The sequence below is a fragment of the Triturus cristatus genome, chromosome 3_2 (genome assembly GCF_964204655.1).
Source record: "Triturus cristatus chromosome 3_2, aTriCri1.1, whole genome shotgun sequence".
Taxonomy (NCBI): Eukaryota; Metazoa; Chordata; class Amphibia; order Caudata; family Salamandridae; genus Triturus; species Triturus cristatus.
This window is the reverse complement of record NC_140584.1, coordinates 1,212,119,070-1,212,142,025: the sequence shown is the minus strand read 5'-3', so window position 1 is coordinate 1,212,142,025 and position 22,956 is coordinate 1,212,119,070. Positions and strand designations below refer to the sequence as shown.

The 22,956-nt window shown below is 50.1% G+C and overlaps 1 protein-coding gene across 1 annotated transcript in view; it reads right to left on the bottom strand.

Moving 5' to 3' along the window:
- Positions 1-22,956, bottom strand: part of LOC146859468 (unconventional myosin-X-like) — an 869,852-nt gene that overhangs the window by 106,866 nt on the left and 740,030 nt on the right. The window contains exons 26-27 of the mRNA XM_085650190.1: positions 22,088-22,211; positions 7,650-7,893 (exon numbers count right to left, since the gene is read on the bottom strand). Coding sequence (XP_085506316.1) covers positions 7,650-7,893; positions 22,088-22,211 — 368 coding nt within the window. The remainder of the gene's footprint in view (positions 1-7,649; positions 7,894-22,087; positions 22,212-22,956) is intronic.

Here is a 22,956-nt window from a genome sequence, read left to right as displayed (position 1 = left end):
GTTTGAAATAATGTTTTGAGTACAGCCTGGCCCACACTAGCTTGTTGCTTAGTTTGCACGTCTACACAATAGTGTTTGGTGAAAGTGTGTGGTGTTGACCATGTAGCTGCTCTGCAGATATCATCTAATGGGATGTTCTCTAGAAAAGCCATTGAAGCCCCTATTTTGCGTGTAGAGTGGGCTTTAGGGGGAACGGATAGCGTTCGTTTTGCTTTATGGTAGCAAATCTGAATACATTTGACAATCCACCTAGCTATCCTTGATTTGGAGATGGGGTTGCCCTTGTGTGGTGGAGAGAAAGAGACAAACAGTTGTTTGGTCTTACGGAAAGGTTGTGTTCTCTCGATGTAGGCTTGTTTTACATCTAGTGTGTGAAGAGCTCTTTCTGCAACAGTTTGTGGTTGCGAGAAGAATACTGGTAGTTCTACAGATTGGTTTAGGTGAAAAGGAGAAATGACTTTGGGGAGGAATTTTAGGTTGGTACGGAGAACCACCTTATTATGGTGCATTTGTAGAAAAGGTTCTTGAATAGTAAATGCTTGTATCTCACTGACCCTTCTGAGGGAAGTGGTGGCTACAAGAAAAGCGGTTTTCCAGGTTAGGAATTGAAGTTCACATTTGTGTAGGGGTTCAAAAGGAGGTCCCACTAGTCTGGTGAGAACAATATTTAAGTTCCACACAGGTGAGGGTGGCACTGTGGGGGGAATTATTCTTTTAAGGCCTTCCATGAAGGCTTTAATGGCAGGTACTCTAAAGAGTGATAGATGTTGCCTGTTTTGTAGGTAAGCTGCAATAGCTGCGAGGTGCAGTCGAATGGACGTATAGGCTAGATTGCACCTTTGTAGGTGGAGTAAGTAGCCTATGATGTGTTGAATGGACACATCTAGTGGATTGATTGTGTTGTTATGACAATACATAACAAAACGTTTCCACTTGGCGGCGTAGCACGCTCTAGTGGTAGGGCGCCTAGCTTCCTTGGTGACGTTCATACAGTCAGGAGGGAGATTTAGGTATCCGAATTCTAGGATTTCAGGAGCCAGATCGCAAGGTTGATCTGAGCTGGGTCCGGGTGTCTGATCTCTCCATGGTTCTAGGTTAAGAGGTGTGGACAGAGGCGTAATTTTTGATGTGGTACTACCGATAGTTCCAGTAGTGTGGTGTACCATGGTTGTCTGGCCCAAATTGGTGTTACTAATATTAGTGTGAGGGAGTGCTGTTGTAGTTTACGCACTACTAATGGAATTAGTGGGAGAGGCGGAAAAGCGTACGCAAATGTGCCTGACCAGTTCATCCATATCGCATTGCCCTTGGACAATGGGTGTGGGTATCTGGCGGGGAAGCTTGGGCATTTTTTGTTTTCGTGGGTCGCGAAGAGGTCTATCTGTGGATGCCCCCACATTTGAAAGTATGGGTGAAGAACTTGCGGGTGAAGTTCCCACTCGTGGAGTTGTTGTGTCTGTCTTCTGAGTAGATCTGCTATAGTGTTTTGTACTCCTGGGACATGCTGGGCCAGGAGAAATATTTTCCAGGGTATGGCCCATCTCCATATGCTCTGTGCTAATTGAGAGCTGTGGAGAGTGTGTCCCGCCTTGTTTTTGAATATAATACATGGCTGTCATGTTGTCTGTGCAGATCAGGACTACTTTGCCCAAAATATGTGTCTGAAAGGATTTTAGGGCTAGGAAGATCGCTAATAACTCCAGATGATTGATATGGAGTAGCTTCTGTTGAGGTGACCACTTGCTTTGCACGGTGAGATGTAATAGATGAGCTCCCCAGCCGGAGAGCGATGCGTCTGTTGTTAGTACTACCTGTGGAACCGGGTCCAGGAACGGTCGACCTTTGGAAAGGTTTGTGGTAGTCCACCACTGCAGAAAGCGATGGGTACGACCGTCTAACAACACCAGATCTGTTAATTGACCCTGGGCCTGGTTCCATTGGTGCGCCAAGCACTCTTGGAGAGGACGCATCTGGAGTCTTGTGTGAGGTACTATGAAGATGCAAGAGGCCATCATCCCTATTAGTTGCATGAACACCTGAGCTGGAAGGGGGTGTTGTGCTATAAATTTTGCACGCAGAGCCTGGATGCTTGCAATCCTGGCAGGATTGGGGTAGGCGAGCGCTTTTGAGGTGTCTATAGTGGCACCTAGATATTGTTTTATGTGGGATGGGTGGAGATGGGACATTTCGTGGTTTACCGTGAAGCCCAGCTGATGAAGTAGCTGGATGGTGGTGTGTGTGTGTGTGTGTGTTGTTCACACTGATTGTATGAACTGGCTTTTATTAGCCAGTCGTCTAGGTAAGGGAAGACGTGAATGTGTTGTCTTCGTAGATGTGCTGCCACCACCAATGCTAGGCACTTGGTGAATACTCGTGGTGCGGTTGTGACTCCGAACGGGAGCACTTTGAATTGGTAGTGGTGGCCGTCCACTACAAATCTGAGGTACTTCCTGTGGGCTTTGTGTACTGGAATGTGGAAGTAAGCATCTTTTAGGTCCAAAGTGGTGAGGAAGTCGTTTTGGGAAAGTAGCGGATGTACCTGCTGAAGCGTTACCATATGAAAGTGGTCTGAGTGTATGTATGTGTTTAGGGGGCGAAGGTCTAGGATGGGCTGTAGAGTTTAGTCCCTTTTTGGTATGAGAAAATACAGGGAGTAGACCCCCATATTTTGTTGGTTCGTTGGAACATGTTCTATTGCCTCCTTGTCTAGGAGGGAGATTACCTCCTGCTTGAGTAGCCGTAGATGTTCTGGTGACATCGGGCGTTGTCTGGGTGGAATGTTTGGGGGGGGAAGATGTTAGTTCTAGGCAGTAGCCTGACCGAATTATTTGTGTTACCCATTTGTCTGAGGTGATGGTAGTCCAGACCGGAAGGAAATGTTGGAGTCTGCCCCCGACAGAAGTGTGATGGTCTGGGGGAAGTGGAGGGAAGTAATTGGGGAGGCGCGGTGGCAGAGCGGGCGGTATTTGTTTTGCCTCTGCCTTTGTTATTGTTGCCCCTGTAGCCGCCTCTTTGGTAACCCCTTGTAAAGGTGGACTGAGTAGGTGATTTGTATGCAGTGGAAGTGGTGTCGGAGGAGTAGCCTCTGGATGTGCTCCGAAAGGAAGAGCGGCGAAAGGAGCGTCTGGGAGGGTGAGATTGTAAGGCTCCCATGGATTTTGCAGAGTCTGTGTCCTTTTTCATTTTCTCCAGGGCGTCATCCACTTTGGGGCCAAACAGGTGTTCCTGGTCAAAGGGATGGTTAAGGATGGAGGCTTGTACCTCTGGTTTAAAACTTGATATCCTTAGCCAGGCATGGCGGCGGCGAAGGACACTAGTATTGATAGCCCGAGAGGCTGTGTCTGCTGCATCTAGGGCACAACGTATGGAGGTATTAGTAATGGTTTTGCCCTCCTGAATGAGTTCGTCGGCCCTAGCTTTATATTTATCAGGGAGATGGTTCATTATGGCTTCCAATTCGTCATAATGGGCCCTGTCATATCTGGCGAGTAGCGCCTGTGTATTGGCGATACGCCATATGTTGGCAGCTTGGGATGCAGTGCGCTTGCCAGATGCGTCCAAGAGTTTAGACTCTTTGTCAGGTGGTGGTGCTTCACCTGATGCCTGGGAGTTGGCCCTTTTACGTGCGGTGGAGACTACTAGAGAATCTAGTGGTGCAGGCCCTCTAATGTAGGAGAGATCTGTAGGGGCAGATTTATATATTTCTTCTCGATGCGCGGGTTAATGACCCTGGCTCTGACTGGGTCCTTAAAGACCTCTAGCGCACGCTTTATAACTCCTTTGAGCATAGGCAATATGGAGGTGGTCCTATGTGTGGTGTCGAATGTATCGAGGAGGAAATCCTCCTCCACGGGGTCGGTGTGTAGATCTACCCCGTGATAGTGTGCCGCCCTTTGTAGTAGATGGTTGAACCCCAGTGAGTCTTCTGGTGGGGAAGGTCTGGAAGGGTAGAGATCATCCTGCGGGACGTTAGGGATGTCAGGGATATTATAATCGTCCATGGGTCTGGGGAGCCTGTGGGAGTGGGGTCCCCTGTAGGTAAATCTTGGGGCACGTCTCCTATGTCATCATATGGATCCCCCTGATCATCATCATCCGGAGAGGGTGTTGGGGAATGATGAGGTCAGGGGGGAAATGGTGGAGGAGGGGAAGATGGAGGAGGTGGTGGAGGTGGGTAAGGCATTCTGAAAGGAGAGGTAGCAGAGTCCTTCCTCTTTGGAGGTGGAGGCGGAGCAGGTTTATTCAGCTGTCTCTTTTTGATGGAGAGCATCAAATGTCTGGTTTTAGGAATCTTGGTTAGTGTTTTTTGTAATGGATCCGGTGTAAAAAGTTCTGGTGATGTTGGTTGGTCCGTCGGCGCCGAAGGCGTCGGGGCCGTTGTTTTTTTGTCTTTTTCCGCGCTGGTTCGTTGTTTGGAACTATGCTTGGAAAAGTCTGATTGTTTGGTCGGTGCCGAGGTGGATTTCGGCTTCAAAGTGTCGGTGGCCTTGTGTGCTTTCGATGCCATCTTCGGCACCGAGGAGCTGGAGCTGGTTCTTGACCCCGAGTGTTTCGGTGCAGGGCTCGGTGTCGGTTTCTTTTTCGGTGCCGAAGAGTGTTTATCGGCACCGACGGTGGGCTGGCTCGAGCCCCCGGAAGGCTTACTTGGCTTCTTTACCGGGCCCGAGGGTGCGGTGTGTGAAGCAGTGTCTCTGGTCTTGCCTAGGGCCGGAGGCGAAGGCGTGACCGAAGCCTTTTTCGGTGCTGACGAGGGTGTGGGGGGGGGGGGGGTAGTTTAGTACTCACGATCCTCTGTGCCGGAGTGATGTCCTCCACATCTGAGTCGTCGGCTTCGGAGGCGCTGACGAGTCCCTCGTCGGTGTGAGGCTGTTCTGGAGCGTCGACGCCTTCTCCGAAGATGTCGTCCGGAACCGTTGTCGAGGAGTGTGCCATGGTTCTTCTGGCTCTTCGGTCTCGAATAGTCTTTTTGGACCGGAAGGACTTGCACGCCGGACAGTCTCGAGCCTCGTGTTCAGGGGAGAGGCAGAGATTGCATACCTCGTGGAGATCGGTGTGGGGGAATTTGGACCCACATCGAGGGCACTTCTTGAAGGAGTCCTTTCCATTAGCCAGGACCGGAGCTTGGGTAGGCCCGAAGGCCATCGTCGACAACCGGAATCGAAGGTTTTCCGATAAGAGGCGCGTCGAGTGGGGAGATCGCGATTGAAAACAATACCGCGAGTTGGGGTGAGGATTGCGCGTCGATTGTCGAACTGGAAGCTGTTCGGAACCGGAGCGCGAAGATCACATCCGAGCCCGATGGGGGGAAAAAAAACAATCTGAGGATGGAGCCGAAGCCCATGCGCAATACGATCCAAAGGAGGAGTCACCGCCCTCGTGACTTCCAAAGACTTTCCAAGAGGAAAAACAAACTGCAAACAACCTCTGCTTCTCCTCGAAATGCTTCGAACAAAAAATGTTACTTACGCTGTATGCATCTGTTTGTAATATGTGTTGCTGTGGATTCATATACCCCCACCCTCCTTCATGGAAGAGGGCAATGATGGCCCGTGTTATTATTTCTTGCTGTTTAACAACATGCAATGCACATATCATAGAACAGTAATCTCACTCTACATTCCCCGGTCACGTTTCACCTCTGAGAGAAAAACAATCCAAGGTGTAGTCGGTGCCAATGTGTGTTGTCAACTAAGGGAGGAGTCCCAGCATTTCTGTGACTCGAAGCTTCTTTGAGGAAAAACCACTTGTTATTTATGGATCCAACACTAGATAGGAGCAGTATGCAGAGCAGGTGAATCTACAGCACTACACGCTATGAATAGAAACTTACAGGGTAAGTAACATTGTCCTTTCTTCCTTTCATTTCATTCCTTTGCTAGAGTTTTCTATCTAATCCAAAATACAATAACATGAAAAGTTCAATTTCTTTCTCTTATTAGTCTCTTCAGTACTACTGGGGTGCACTACTGGATTTTGAGGAACAACCATCTTTTTCTCAGAAGCAGAATTCTTCACTCAACTACTTTTCATTCAGACCAGATATTTGTAATTGATCTGGACGGGACAATTTCAGCTGTCCTTATTTTCCTTAGTAATGTCTCTTGCCATGTATGGTTTTGAGGAGGTTTGTGCGTGATGCAAGCCACAAACATTACTTTTGAAAAAGGGACTTTGTTCAATACCTCAAGCGGACACTAGTTCCCACCCCCCATTTCAAACAAATGTTGCTCCCTTGATGGACTCCACTCAATTAGTTCTTGCAGTAACATTCTCAGCGTCCTAGTATCTAGTGTGCTTGGTCTTGTGTCTTACCATCGAGTGCTTTTGTGCCACATTCCTGGGGTACCACAAGATTAATTATAACCAAAAAGTCACTACACTCTGATCAGGTGGAGCTGTTCTACGCCAATCAGGTGGAGTTGTCACACTCTGATCAGGTGGAGTTGTCACACTCTGATCAGGTGGAGCTGTTCTACGCCAATCAGGTGGAGTTGTTACACTCTGATCAGGTGGAGCTGTTACACTCTGATCAGGTGGAGTTGTTCTACGCTGATCAGGTGGAGTTGTTCTACGCTGATCAGGTGGAGTTGTTCTACGCTGATCAGGTGGAGTTGTTCTACGCTGATCAGGTGGAGTTGTTACACTCTGATCAGGTGGAGCTGTTCTACGCTGATCAGGTGGAGTTGTCACACTCTGATCAGGTGGAGTTGTCACACTCTGATCAGGTGGAGTTGTCACACTCTGATCAGGTGGAGTTGTCACACTCTGATCAGGTGGAGTTGTCACACTCTGATCAGGTGGAGCTGTTCTACGCTGATCAGGTGGAGTTGTTCTACGCTGATCAGGTGGAGTTGTTCTACGCTGATCAGGTGGAGTTGTTCTACGCTGATCAGGTGGAGTTGTTACACTCTGATCAGGTGGAGTTGTTACACTCTGATCAGGTGGATACCTTGAGTGTATCCCTCCCAATCTGAAATGAATGGTTCCAGCCTCGATCTCGTTTAGCTCATCTACCCCCCTACATGCCAGCAGAGACTCCTCCACTATTCCCTCAGCTTCCGAGTCGAACACTTCTATCCACACAGCCTTCATTACGTCCTTGTTTTCTTACTTCCATTTGCTATTCAGCCTCTCAGGTGCATGAACTTCTCCATTCCTTAACTTCCATTACTTGCTACATCGTCCCAGCTGACACTACATCCTCTCACGTCCTCACCTCCTCTATGCACTTGTTTGTATTTCCTTCTGCCGTCGCTCTACGTTCTCAATGCTCTCACTTCCATTACCTCAGTGGTTAGCATCTCTTCAGTCCTTTCTCTACCATGTACACTTCCTTTCACATTACTTTTCATTTCTACCTCTAGTTCTCTTTACCTCTCCCGTCCTCACTGTTCAGCAGCAGTAGAACAGTTCTTTCTCTATCCATTGAGCTGCCATCAACTCCTACCTTATGTCAGCTTATCTTACCTCCTTCTCAAAGCTTTCAACAGGTCAATCATGGACTTTGTTTCCTCATATTCTCAGCATGTTTTACCTTCCTCAATTTCTATAGTCTCTCTGCTCTTGGGCCCAACCATTACTTTGCTTCTCGTGTGGTTTCCTTCACAACCCTCCAATCTCTTCTCATGTAAAATCAAAGGTTGTCTTACTTGGCCTTCCGGAGATCAATGGTCCCTTTCAGCTTCTCCTCGGCATCGTTTTCAAAGTACATCAGCTTGGATTCTCGTAGCACGAACCAGCGGCGTTTCCAGTTCCTCCTTGACAGAGTGGACATGCCTCCCCCCTTCTTGTAGAGCCAGCCGGACTTGAGTGCTTCTTGCTTTGTCCGAAACCACATGAAGGTCTCATCCTTCAACACACACCAGCGGCGCCTCCAGGGGTTCATTAGGCCTCCTAAGGAAAGTTGATGATAAAAGGTAATTATAACATATAATGCTGACAATAGCAGTAGTGACAGGCAGCACAAACTTTAGGAACCACAGAGACTCGCTGTCTACCAATTCCGCCATCGCCTACAGAATTTCTAGACTAATTTCACCAATAACCATGAGCCGGTCACCACCGTCAAACAGTTGTACCGCAAGAGAGTCACCAACACACACAATGTGCCGGGGACTGAACATCACTGCAATTTCCACCTTTTGCTCAATTACCCACCTCCAGGCGCTTTGAGTGGGCTCTCAGCCTATCCTAATGTTGTTGTAAATTTCTTTACTGCAAACTCCTCCATTCCTCTGCTTTAGTCTTTTTTTCTTTTTTTAATGGGTGAAGCACTGAGTGCCTCCCGCCTCACTTCTCCATATTAATTTTTCATTTCCCTGTCTGTCCTTGCAGGAGTGCCTGACCCTGGGTTGTCTAAAAGTGGTGCAAAACTTGGCAGATGCAAGTCAGAAAGTCTTGTCACACTACTTCCTGGTTATTCCGACCGAAATTTGTGGTTGAATGATGTTTAAATAAATGGCCTCCATTACTCATCACTAATTCAACTTAGGGCTTGTCCAACTAATGAGGCCCTGTGCAAGCTGTTCACCCTATATTAGACCTGCAGGTAGCCAAGAATCTAAACAGAAGACACTGACATAACACAATCTTTTCCAGTAATATCACTCAGTCTTCGCCAGTGATTTGTGCATTTCAGGATCCTACATCCACGATCAGTCATCTAGCTGAGGCAAAAAGACCAATCTTTGCTAAAGTTGCCTTGGGGGAGCATTTCATGACACCTTAAAGCTCATTACGAATACTAAACCGCTGATATAACATTCTACTAATCTAATGATCAACTTCTGTGCAGACCTAACCACAATCTTTGCTATACTAGCTGAACTCAACAACCTGAAAGTTGTGACTAAATCTAAAGCAGCAAACGAGCAGTAGAACTAAATGCTTGTTGTCCTCAAAAGGAGAGGGATCAAAGTGGACAAACACAAGACAATGACACCAACGGTTATCAGAAAGCAGTACATCACAAAAGGAAAGCCTCTTACAGAAAACGATTTGCAGACGCCAACAGCAAAAAACAATCTGCCCAAAATTTTAAAAAACGATGTCAAACAACTTCATATAAATCTTCTGCAACAAAGTTGAAGAGATCAAGCATAAAGGTGCCACTCAATCTCCCAGATTAGTCGCAGAGTCACTATCACTAACTGATTCTAAACCGTAGTCTATAACCTTCAATCAAACACCCACATTAGTTGAAGAATCACCATCACTAACTGCTTCTAAGCCATAGTCTACAACTTTCACTCAAACACCCACGATAGTTGAAGAATCACCATCAATAACTACTTCTATGCCGCAGTCTACAACTTTCACTCAAACACCCACGATAGTTGAAGAATCACCATCACTAACTGCTTCTAAGCCATAGTCTACAACTTTCACTCAAACACCCACGATAGTTGAAGAATCACCATCAATAACTACTTCTATGCCGCAGTCTACAACTTTCACTCAAACACCCACGATAGTTGAAGAATCACCATCAATAACTACTTCTATGCCGCAGTCTACAACTTTCACTCAAACACCCACGATAGTTGAAGAATCACCATCAATAACTACTTCTAAGCCATAGTCTACAACTTTCACTCAAACACCCACGATAGTTGAAGAATCACCATCAATAACTACTTCTATGCCGTATTCTACAACCTTTACTCAAACCCCCATATAGTCACAGAATCACCATCATTAACTGCTTCTATACCGTAGTCTACAACCTTCAATCAAACACCCACGATAGTTGAAGAATCACCATCACTAACTGCTTCTATGCCGTAGTCTACAACCTTCACTGAACAACCCACTATAGTTAGAATCGCCATCACTAACTGCTTCTATTCGGCAGCCTACAACCTTCACTCAAACACAGACTATAGTCTCAGAATCATCATCAACTCCTCCTATGCTGCAGTCTACAACAGCTGAAACAGTAATAAAGAGGTTTGTACCTCTACTCATCACTAGCTCAACGTGCATCAGGTCCTTGAAGCCCAGTGCAGGGGCACAAACGCCCTTGCTGCTAATGTAACTGAACTCTTTACTGTATGTGATGCCAACAAAGAACCCAAATAAACAGCCGGTCATCGCTCTACTAAAAGTAAAATACAGAGATGAAGGGAGCATGGCTAGCGGCTCCCCATCGTGGTTGTACCCATCAAGGCTTGCGTGTTGGAAGGGAGACCAGAAGCCAACTACAATAATACAGTGGGCGCCAGGACATTTTAGATGCCCAACAGTATGGATTTAGGCTGGTGGAGGAAACAGCCGCCACCTTCATGGCAGTATTTGAAGAGCTGGTAAGAACAGCAGATGAGGATCAGCGTCTTACTCAACCCCTCTAGAGAGTACGACTTACTTAATCACACCTAACCCTATGTGTGAGAAGATGGCCTGATATATGCTGTCCACTAGTTATAGTGGGCACCTTGTACCAGTCCAAACAACCCCTTATCGATGATTAGGTTAAAGACAACCTTTACTAAAAGCTATCCTAGTGGTAGCTATGAAGAGCAGCCTTCAGGCTAAGTCTCAGAGGAATGTAAAGCAGCTTGGTTTACCAGATTATAATCTCTTGAATGACCAAATGAAAGGAGAGCCACACAAGGTATATATAAAATATATGTATTTATTATTAAACACTCTCTACTAACCTCTTTATGAGATAAGAGCAAGGCACACAATATTACAGTTCTAAAACAATAGTAAATAGCACAATACACAGTGGGCCCCAGGGGGAGACCAAACCATATATTAAGAAAGTGGCATAACAACCACGACTTGACTAGACAGTGCCTAGAGCATGTAGAATCACTGGGACCCCAAGGAACCACCCAAGGTAGTGACACAGGGGACCCACGGGGGACATGTGCAGTGTGAGAACACAGCCGCGAGCTCCGTACAATTCTATGGGAAAGTCACGGTTGGAATTTTAAAGATTAAGGAGACTTAGGAGAGGACTTTGAGCCAACCCTTTCAGACTTGGAGGGTTCTAGGGCCGTCACCCACGGGAGCACCGGAGAACTCGTGTTACCTCACCCAGGGAAGCCGGGTGCATAGGTGTCAAATGGTGTCGGGAATCGTCGTCGTTTTCAATGGCGATGTGCTGCAAAGTGCTGCTGCCGGGAAAGAGAAAAGTGTCCGTTGTGATACAAGCCTGGATCAGAGCTGTGAAGAACCTGAAAGCAGAGGGGACAGAGTCTGGGTCACTTGCCAGTGACCAGGGGCACGATAGATGAATGCTCACCGATGTCGGGTGCTTCAGGTGCGAAGCGGTGAAGCTGGACTCTGCAGCCACGGGGACTAGGAGACGTCGACAATGACCAGAATCTGGATGCGAGCTGTCCCACGAAGGATGTCGAGTGCTGGGGGGTCACTGTTTGGATGGAACACCAACAAGCCTTAGCAACTGCAACCCACACGGTCAGAGAAAAGATGATTCAGTGTGGACCAGCAAGGTCCTGGAGACTCCCCAAGCGATGGAGAGTCAGGGCACATCTGGAGCAACCAGGGAAGCCCAATTAAAGTTAAAGATGCCTTCTTGGGGACCCACAGGTCGACGGACCAGGGATCGCGAAGGGACCTCGAGAGAAAACACACAAAGGGCCATCTCACGGAACACTTGTGCAGTGTAGGCTGGCAATCTTCGGTGGAAATGCTGCTTGGGGTCAGGGCTACAAGTAACCAAAAGCTCAGCCTCAGAGCTGATGCTTCTGCAAATGGTCGCGGTGTCCAGGGGTTCGGGTTGCACTGTCTCCACGAGGGATACAGGCCTCAGAGTTGCTGAGCGCACAGATCGATCTCAGAGACCACAGGAACCCACCTTCTGTGTTGCAATATTCTTCGGAGTCCTCAGGAGCTTTGGAGATGCAAACCGGACAGATGTGTCTTTGGTGCCTGCCTAGCAGGGGAGTAACTCCTTTACTCCAAGGGAGATTCTTCGGTCATCTAACGTTGTGTAGATAGTTGAAGTTCTGGGATTCTGTAGCAGAGTTTCGTCCAGGTAAATCTAAAGTCCTGTAGTCAGGGGTTCCTACTTTATACCCAAGGAAGGGGTGGGACAAACTCTGGGGACCCACCTATGGGAGGGTCAGGACAGAGGGGTGGCTACACCCATATTCTTTGTCCAGTTTCGTGCCAGAGCAGGGTCAGGCAGCCCCTACAACCGGTTTGAGCTGGACTATGCACAAGGACACCAAATGTGCCCCCAGTGCAGACTTCAAAGGACTCTTGGAGTGCACCCACCCAGCCCCAATACACTAAAGCCTGTCTGAGAGGTGGTCACACCTCCCTGTAACGGGAAACCTATTGCCCAGCCCCCCTGCCAGAGTTTTGTCCAACAGCAGGAGGGCAGACTCGTGTCTCTGGTTGGCAGCATCTATTTTGTGATGCTAGGGATCTGTTAAACTGGTACCGGGTATACCGGTGGTGCCATGTTTCTCCCTCTAGTAGGGTAGAATCATACCTCCCACACCAGTTATTGGTGTGGAGGTATGATTCCAAGGTGTTTGACACCAAACACTGCATGTTTCCATGCATCCGTTTTAAAGTTAGCATTTACTGCGAGGTTATAATGCACTTAAGAGTATATAGTTGGCTGCATCACAAACAACCCCGGAATAAAGGTTCCGAAGGCTGCAGAGGGGCTCTGCTCATGCAGTTGCACCCTCCCACACAAAACCCAGCACCCTGCCTTCAGGATTGTAAGGCCTGCCATAGGGGTGACTGATGTTTATATGTGCAGTGATATGAAGAGATATAGGGAACCTATATCTCAGTAAGGGGTGCATACACCACCTTACATAGGCTGCTGTAGCAGACCTGTTGTGTCATTTTAAATTGCTTCCCAGGGGCGGCACAATACAAGCTGCAACCCCTGGTAGGCCTCTGGAGTACCTATGCCCTGGGTAAAGAGTATACCATATACTAGGGACTTCTAAAGGTACCCCAGAATCCAATCTGCAGTGTACCTAAAGTACATATAATCAATTTAAAGGGGAAAACAGATAGGCTGGGGTCCTGAATAGCAGGATCCCAGCCAAAATAAGTCGAAAACCAGCAAAACACCAGAAAAACAAGCATTGGCATAGCCAATAGGTCTCGCCTTTGGGGCCTTATAATTGTTTACGCAGAGCTTTTGACTTTGCCAATGTGTTTAAGCTGTGCAGTAGAGAAGTGTGGCTGCTGTGCAGCATGCTGAAAAGTTGTAATAAAAAAGTGTCAGAAGCATTTTTATTACCTTATATATGACCAAGAAGGCATTATGTCCAACAGAACGACCATATTAAAAAATGTATGTACAACTAAATATTTCCTCATTTTCCGTTTGTTCTTGCAATGCAGGCAACTTGTTTTTGCCTATTCCAATGGTTGTTTGGTAAAGTTATTTTTTTTTGAGGGGGCATAAACAATTGGAGTTTGAAGGTTGTGAACTAGTACCTGCATTATAACACTAGCAGCGGCCAGACGCTAGTGGAGAATCAACAGATGGCAGATTCCGAGAGCAGGCTGAGGTGGTGTTGAGTGATGTTGAGGTGGTAGTGGTGGTGGTGACTGGTGCGGAGACGATGCTGAGGTGATGCTGATTGATACTCGTCTTGCTGAGTGATGCTGTGGTGGCGCCGCCGAGTGATGCTGTGGTGGCGCCGCCGAGTGATGCTGTGGTGGCGCCGCCGAGTGATGCTGTGGTGGCGCCGCCGAGTGATGCTGTGGTGGCGGCGCGAGTGATGCTGTGGTGGCGGCGCCGAGTGATGCTGTGGTGGCGGCGCCGAGTGATGCTGTGGTGGCGGCGCCGAGTGATGCTGTGGTGGCGGCGCAGAGTGATGCTGTGGTGGCGGCGCCGAGTGATGCTGTGGTGGTGGCGCCGAGTGATGCTGTGGTGGTGGCGCAGAGTGATGCTGTGGTGGCGCAGAGTGATGACGCAGAGTGATGCTGTGGTGGCGCAGAGTGATGCTGTGGTGACGCAGAGTGATGACGCAGAGTGATGCTGTGGTGACGCAGAGTGATGACGCAGAGTGATGCTGTGGTGGCGCAGAGTGATGGTGTGGTGGCGCAGAGTGGTGGCGCAGAGTGGTGGCGCAGAGTGATGCTGTGGTGGCGCAGAGTGATGCTGTGGTGGCGCAGAGTGATGCTGTGGTGGCGCAGAGTGATGCTGTGGTGGCGCAGAGTGATGCTGTGGTGGCGCAGAGTGATGCTGTGGTGGCGCAGAGTGATGCTGTGGTGGCGCAGAGTGATGCTGTGGTGGCGCAGAGTGATGCTGTGGTGGCGCAGAGTGATGCTGTGGTGGCGCAGAGTGATGCTGTGGTGGCGCAGAGTGATGGCGCAGAGTGATGCTGTGGTGGCGCAGAGTGATGGCGCAGAGTGATGCTGTGCTGGCGCAGAGTGATGGTGTGGTGACGCAGAGTGATGCTGTGGTGGCACAGAGTGATGGCGCAGAGTGATGCTGTCCTGACGCAGAGTGATGCTGTGGTGGCGCAGAGTGATGCTGTGCTGATGCAGAGTGATGCTGTGGTGGCGCAGAGTGATGCTGTGGTGGCGCAGAGTGATGCTGTGGTGGCGCAGAGTGATGCTGTGGTGGCGCAGAGTGATGCTGTGGTGGCGCAGAGTGATGCTGTGGTGGCGCAGAGTGATGCTGTGATGGCGCAGAGTGATGCTGTGCTGACGCAGAGTGATGCTGTGGTGACGCAGAGTGATGCTGTGGTGGCGCAGAGTGATGCTGTGGTGGCGCAGAGTGATGCTGTGGTGGCGCAGAGTGATGCTGTGGTGGCGCAGAGTGATGCTGCAGAGTGATGCTGTGGTGACGCAGAGTGATGTTGTGGTGACGCAGAGTGATGCCGTGGTGGCGCAGAGTGATGCCGTGGTGGCGCAGAGTGATGCCGTGGTGGCGCAGAGTGATGCTGTGTGGCGCAGAGTGATGCTGTGTGGCGCAGAGTGATGCTGTGGTGGCGCAGAGTGATGCTGTGGTGGCGCAGAGTGATGCTGTGGTGGCGCAGAGTGATGCTGTGGTGACGCAGAGTGATGCTGTGGTGACGCAGAGTGATGCTGTGGTGACGCAGAGTGATGCTGTGGTGACGCAGAGTGATGCTGTGGTGGCGCAGAGTGATGGCGCAGAGTGATGCTGTGGTGGCGCAGAGTGATGGCGCAGAGTGATGCTGTGCTGATGCAGAGTGATGGTGTGGTGACGCAGAGTGATGGTGTGGTGACGCAGAGTGATGGTGTGGTGACGCAGAGTGATGGTGTGGTGACGCAGATTGATGCTGTGGTGGCACAGAGTGATGGCGCAGAGTGATGCTGTGGTGACGCAGAGTGATGCTGTGCTGACGCAGAGTGATGCTGTGGTGACGCAGAGTGATGCTGTGGTGACGCAGAGTGATGCTGTGGTGGCGCAGAGTGATGCTGTGGTGACGCAGAGTGATGCTGTGGTGACGCAGAGTGATGCTGTGGTGACGCAGAGTGATGCTGTGGTGACGCAGAGTGATGCTGTGGTGACGCAGAGTGATGCTGTGGTGACGCAGAGTGATGCTGTGGTGACGCAGAGTGATGCTGTGGTGACGCAGAGTGATGCTGTGGTGACACAGAGTGATGCTGTTGTGGTGCTGAGTAATGAAGGGAGTGAAAAAGAGAGAGAAATAAGGTGATAGAGAGAGTAAATGAAGGGGCGAGAGAGAGAGAGAAGGGAGGAGAGAGAGAGAGAATGACGGGGGAGAGAGAGAAGATGCAATAAAAAAGTGATACATTAATACATTGCTAAATGCCTCTGCTTATGTCACCTTGCCCTGTATCAGCTGCTTGTTTCTGGGAAAAAAAACAGTGCAGAGGGAATAACAAATGCTATAATTGTAAAAAAACTTCCATGTAACATAGATTGTGTCACAATAGATAGCTAATAATAATATTTTAAAGCACACGCAAAATAATGCTAATTTGCCATTTGTGCGCGCTGTAAAGCACACGCAAAATAAAAGCCGTGAAGGAGTGATTAACTAATGCTAATGTGCGTGTGCAGTAAGGGTGCCCTCGAGCGATGCACTTAATTAGGAAGACAGAGGGAAGCCAGATGGCGCCTCTGCGCGTAACTGTGCGTGTGACTGCACGCTGTAGGCCACACAAAAAGCATGTGGTCGGATTTTTCAATGCCCACTTACTAAAAGTCTCGCCAGAGCAACGCATGCACTGGCTCAGGCGAGACCTAAAAATAGGGGCAATCATGCGGTCAGATTCCACCTTCCTACACTATGTGTCCAAAATCACATGGTTATCACGCAGTTAGCCCCGGAGCCGACATTGCCTTCTGTAGGGTTGCGTGTAGGAAGTAAAGATAGGTCCATCTACCACAGGTGTGCATAAGATACCAGGTTTAGTTCTCGCCCTTCTCGCCAAAGCTCTTTACTACATGAGCACCTTGGCCAACAGCACTTACCTTGAAATATTCAGGAGGAGCTACACAGATTATTCACTGCCCGACAGGGGGCTGCAGGTTTATCCAGATGTTGCATCCAGACTCACATTTACAGGAAAAGAGAAAGGATGCCACATTTGCCTCAACGTGATCAAAAACATATATTCCTCTTTTGCAGAGCATGTCTATGCCATCTAATGCTCCATTGGTCCGCGCCAAGAGCCCTCAACAGACTTAAATTGTATTTATCACTCCAACAACAGCAGGTGAAGGAACACGACCATCGCATCACCTCAGCTCCTCTTCTACAGCCGTCCCCACCTCATGGACTCTTCTCATTACTAGATTTCACACGATGACGCACACACGGTGCTCCTCTACCGTAGATACGAGCATATGCACAAATCGGCAAGGGGAATGGATCCCTCGGCATCATCGCCCCCCGCTGCACCCCTGTGACAAGAGTAAGAAACCTAGGGATACTTGTGATCCTTCGCTCTTCTTCACTTACCGTGAGCGTGCACCTGCAGTTTCACATGTGAAGCAAAGGAATGCACCCCACGCCTCACCCTCCATGTGGTGACTGTGGTACAAGACCGTGGAACATTCCAGCTGCAACACTGCAATGCGGTTTACACTGATTTATCCAAACGGTTCAATGCAACAGCAATGCAGCGAGACTCGCCCTTGGCATGATGTGATCACACTATACTAGTACCACCATCTGTGCACTGATATCTAATATAAGAAAGAGCCGCTTCGAGGAGCTTGTGCTAAGCTCACACAGCGCACTGGGTGAACCTCAGACAGCGCACTGGGCGAGGCTCAGACAGCGCCCTGGGCGAGGCTCAGACAGCGCCCTGGGCGAGGCTCAGACAGCGCCCTGGGCGAGGCTCAGACAGCGCCCTGGGCGAGGCTCAGACAGCGCACTGGGCGAGGCTCAGACAGCGCACTGGGCGAGGCTCAGACAGCGCACTGGGCGAGGCTCAGACAGCGCACTGCTGGGCGAGGCTCAGACAGCGCACTGCTGGGCGAGGCTCAGACAGCGCACTGCTGGGCGAGGCTCAGACAGCGCACTGCTGGGCGAGGCTCAGACAGCGCACTGCTGGGCGAGGCTCAGACAGCGCACTGCTGGGCGAGGCTCAGACAGCGCACTGCTGGGCGAGGCTCAGACAGCGCACTGCTGGGCGAGGCTCAGACAGCGCACTGCTGGGCGAGGCTCAGACAGCGCACTGCTGGGCGAGGCTCATTATAGCGCACTGGGCGAGGCTCAGACAGCACACTGGGCGGGGCTCAGACAGCACACTGGGCGAGGCTCAGACAGCACACTGGGCAAGGCTCAGACAGCACACTGGGCGAGGCTCAGACAGCACACGGGGCGGGGCTCAGACAGCACACGGGGCGAGGCTCAGACAGCACACGGGGCGAGGCTCAGACAGCACATGGGGTGAGGCTCAGACAGCACACTGGGCGAGGCTCAGACAGCGCCCTGGGCGAGGCTTAGACAGCGCCCTGGGTGAGGCTCAGACAGCGCCCTGGGCGAGGCTCAGACAGCGCCCTGGGCGAGGCTCATAGCGTACTAGGTGAGGGTCAGACAGCGCACTGGGCGAGGCTCAGACAGCGCACTGGGCGAAGCTCATTATAGCGTACTAGGCGAGGCTCAGACATCACACTGGGCGAGGCTTAGACAGCGTACTGGGCGAGGCTCAGACAGCATACTGGGCAAGGCTCAGAACGCATACTGGGCGAGGCTCAGACAGCATACTGGGCGAGGGTCATAGTGCGTACTGGGCGAGGCTCAGACAGCACACTGGGCGAGGCTCAGACAGCACACTGGGCGAGGCTCAGACAGCACACTGGGCGAGGCTCAGACAGCACACTGGGCGAGGCTCAGACAGCACACTGGGCGAGGCTCAGACAGCACACTGGGCGAGGCTCAAACAGCACACTGGGCGAGGCTCAGACAGCACACTGGGCGAGGCTCAGACAGCGCACTGGGCAAGGCTCAGACAGCGCACTGGGCAAGGCTCAGACAGCGCACTGGGTGAGGCTCATTATAGCGTACTGGGTGAGGCTCATTATAGCGTACTGGGCGAGGCACATTATAGCGTACTGGGCGAGGGTCATAGTGCGTACTGGGCGAGGCTCATTATAGCGTGCTGGGCAAGGCTCATAGCGTGCTGGGCGAGGCTCATTATAGCGTGCTGGGCGAGGGTGATAGTGAGTACTGGGCGAGGGTCATTATAGTGTGCTGGGCGAGGCTCATTATAGCGTGCTGGGCGAGGCACATTATAGCGTACTGGGCGAGGCACATTATAGCGTACTGGGCGAGGCTCATTATAGTGTACTGGGCTAGGCTCATTATAGCGTGCTGGGCGAGGTTCATTATAGTGTACTGGGCGAGGCTCATAGCGTGCTGGGCGAGGCTCATTATAGTGTGGTGGGCGAGGCTCATTATAGTGTGGTGGGCGAGGGTCATTATAGCATACTGGACGAGGCTCATTATAGTGTGCTGGGCGAGGCTCAATATAGCGTGCTGGGCGAGGCTCATTATAGCGTGCTGGGCGAGGCTCATTATAGCGTGCTGGGCGAGGCTCATTATAGCGTGCTGGGCGAGGCTCATTATAGCGTGCTGGGCGAGGCTCATTATAGCGTGCTGGGCGAGGCTCATTCTAGCGTGCTGGGCGAGGCTCATTCTAGCGTGCTGGGCGAGGCTCATTCTAGCGTGCTGGGCGAGGCTCATTCTAGCGTGCTGGGCGAGACTCATTCTAGCGTGCTGGGCGAGACTCATTCTAGCGTGCTGGGCGAGACTCATTCTAGCGTGCTGGGCGAGACTCATCATAGCGTGCTTGGCGAGGGTCATAGTGCGTACTGGGTGAGGGTCATACAGTGTAGTGGGCGAGAGGTTAAGTATACCTGCGTAATTGGATCCACGAGCACAAGGTCTAGCCCATTCCAAGGCCCGTGGCCATGGATGCACAAAGAGCTGGTGGATCCAGCGGGCGTCAGCCGTCCGAAGGCTCCTCACTGCTGTATCGAGAAAGACCAGTTCTTGATCTTCTGCCCTGTACCCTGTAACCTCCACTCATGAAGCCCAGCGCCTGGGAATCAATAGAGTGATGCTTTCCAAGTGGCTCTCACATGATTCCAGTTTTGTAGAATCCTGCATAATCTGCCAGCCTGTTTCTGTTATATCCGGAGAGTTTGGGTGAGCTATTCTGGGAATATCAAATAGATTACATTAAAGACACGCAGCCATGCCATCACATGGCTCTGGTGAACTCCAGTCAAGTGGATAGGAGATATGAAAGGTATTCAGAAGCGTAGACCGCTGCCCACTGTTCAATCTTGTATTGAGTGCTTAGACTCTTGAACCTCTGTGAGGCGGCTTTCTGAGATCCTGGTGTAATAATTTATAAAACAGCCACAGAAAGTCAAGGTGGCAAACTCCACGCCAGTCTTCATGTGGGCGATTCTGATAACTCAATCCTTCTAAAGCTAATTGGAGACAAAGAAGAGGAGGACAGCATCTAAGGTGGTGCTAGATACACCTGAGAAACCCTCCGTTTATGTATTGTCTGTTGGACGTTGTGAGGGGCAGATGGAGAAAGATGACTGCAGGCCACCTCCCATGACTGCCACCGAGGAGCGCCGCTATGTTTGACCACCTTGGTGTCAGTACCGGACAAGGGCCTGCACTCCTGCTGCTGGTTGTAGATTACCTTATTCCTTTCCATTGATTCTTGCTGCTGTTGGCCCCTCTCCTTCCAGGATAAAGCAAAGTGTTGAAGGTTAGAGATCAGCTGCCATCTTTTCCAGCAGTAGAGCGAGAATCCGATGAACTGCGAGGCACCAGAACACATTTCCATTTGCAGTTCGTGTATTACCAATTTAGTGATGCCCACTGCGACAAATGTAGAAAAAGGCATCTGGACGTGGATCCACTGTTGGGTGCCATGACTTCTTGACTAGCCTGGTTACCTCCCTAATTTCTATAGGTTTGGAAGAGAGAAGCTGTGCGTAATGTTGGGAGGTTTTCAGCCAGACAGGGAGCGGCAGGAGTGTGCATGGTGTGGTGGGGAAGCCTTGAGAGGCAGAATTGCTCGAGTACTGTGTCTAGCAGCGGTCTTACCTCGTAGCCATGCAGTACCCTTCCTTACTCCCACTGCCGAACGGAGAGAAGTTCTACTGAAGTCCTTCTACTGAGCTGAAATCCATACATCTGTGGGGGCAGAGGGGCGATCTGGATGGACTACTTCATTTTGCCATTTAGAAGATGCCAGAATAAACATAAGATATCATACCATGGAGATAAGTTATAGGATAACCCTACAGTGTTCATAGTTTGTTCTCTGTAGGACTTTGAGCTCCATTCGGTTCCATTAGGAGAACAGCAACCAATGGCCTTTGATTTCCTGGGATGTCATTTTAGCAGATCTGCACTCTATCACAGTGGCAAAGTCTTCCCAACCAGTACCAAACCATTCACTGGAAGCTCACGTCCTTTCATCGGGTTACTTTAGCTCTTTTTTGTCCAAACCCAATACGTGAATAAATAGGGGCACTACAAGATTAAACCACTGCGTAATATTCCAAATTGTGTGCTTCGTGCTGCTGCCTTATGCTCCTGAACAATCTGGGCACCCTAGCATCTTCCTAGTGGACAGCAGGCTAGGGAGCTGCTTTCAGAGCTCCCTCATCTGCACTGTCCTGATCCAGTCCTGGATGGTCGGTTTGCCTCACTCCAGCCTCACCCATCTGCCAGTTAGTTTTTATAGGTGGGTTCTTGAAGCCTGGCACAACCAAAGAGCAACTTGTAAAACGGTGCTATGGTATTTTGAGCTGGACATGCAGAAAGTTCCATCTGTATGTATCAAGAGTGAGGGGTCTGGAGAAGATGGCCCGCTCCACTCTGCTGCACCCCCAAACAACAGAGGTACCTCAAAGGTAGAAGGAACCCTCCTCATCCATAAGGTGACAGAAGGAGCTGCTCTTACAGCCTCGCCGAAACGCTGCTCCTCTAGTCCCACTAGGAGCTCAGCCACGATACCAGCTCCTAGTCCTCACAGCAACAAATCCTCCTTCTATGCAGAGATGTCACGCAGGAGCCGCAGATGAGTCCCTAGACATCACCTCCTTCTGCTACAGCATGTGCACCCCCACCGCTGCTCTCGCTCCTTCGTAATGCGGGCTCTCAGCAGGGTGTCAAAGATGTCAAAATATTCACTGTTTTGGCCATTCAACCTGCCTACCAGACAAACTTTCAAAGGTATGGCGGAAGGAGCGGGGATGGAAGACAGGGTCAAAAATAGGTTCGGGCACCAAAATGAAAGTGGACCCCCATTAGCGAAGTAGATATCTGAAAATGTGGCCCACCCTTGCTAATCAGGCTCGTTTTGAATCTGGAAAGACACGCTGCATGGGTATTTTGCAAGGAAGAGGAGACTGCATGCACTTGTGCTTGCCACAGGCAATGTTTGTTGTAATAGCAGGAAAATGAACAGATACAACCTTCCCAGCTGGCCATAAAACAGGCCCACAAACGGCAAAACTGGCCCACACCCTGATCTTCTAGACCGGCCCATAGGGCACTGACTGACTGCCCCGTAGATCAGTCCAACCCTGCATGTGGCGGCCCAGATAGCTCAGCGTTGAGGTGAGACCAACACCTCGGTTGAATCTTACCCTTCATGTAGAGGTAACTGTGGAAGTAGGGGGGTCCAGAGCCGTTGAAGAGAGTGACTCGCCCATTGGACAATTCTTCATCTGTGTCGATGTGGGCGTCAACTTCCTCTTCACTGTCCAGTAACTAGAGGTGAAGGAAGGAAGAACAGAAAAGTACCATCAACTTCTGAGATTCCTCTCAGACAAAAAGACGGGTTTGTGGTTGATTCTCACTCGCAGGACATTGGCTAAAGCTCTTGATCTCATGTCCTGGCTCACATCCCACCCCACGTCACCAGCTTCTCTGGAACGAGATCTCACCGACATCATATCTCACCTAGTGACCTTGTAACAAAGGAGACTTGTAGATACTGTCTCACCAATTGAGCTACTAACTCAAAGATCAACTCCTATGTGGTCAGAAGACATCTCTGCCGTGTCCCACGTCAAGCGCTTCGAGATAGAGCATGTGTGTGCCTCTAACAAGAGGGACTTGATGCAGCCATGTACAGTCTCACTGCATGCGATGTGATGAGATGGACTCGTTGCAGCGGTATCTGCTCTCACCTCACATGCTCTAACCAGAAGAACACATTACACCTTACTCAGACTCACCAAAAAGAGTTCATGAAAAGAGGGACACATTTCCACACCAAAATGTTGCTCTAAATTAGCTTCTAACGAGAAGGCCTCGTTACTAAACTATACTGTTTCTCCAACAGGGCTTCATACATGAGAGCCCCACTAACACACTGTCCGGTTTGAATGTCTAACAGTAGGGAGTCACTGATGTATATTATTGTCTCACAAACAGAGCTTCTAATGAGAGGCCTCATTACCACATGATACTGCCTCACTGACAGAGCTAACGAGAGGGCCCCATTACACAC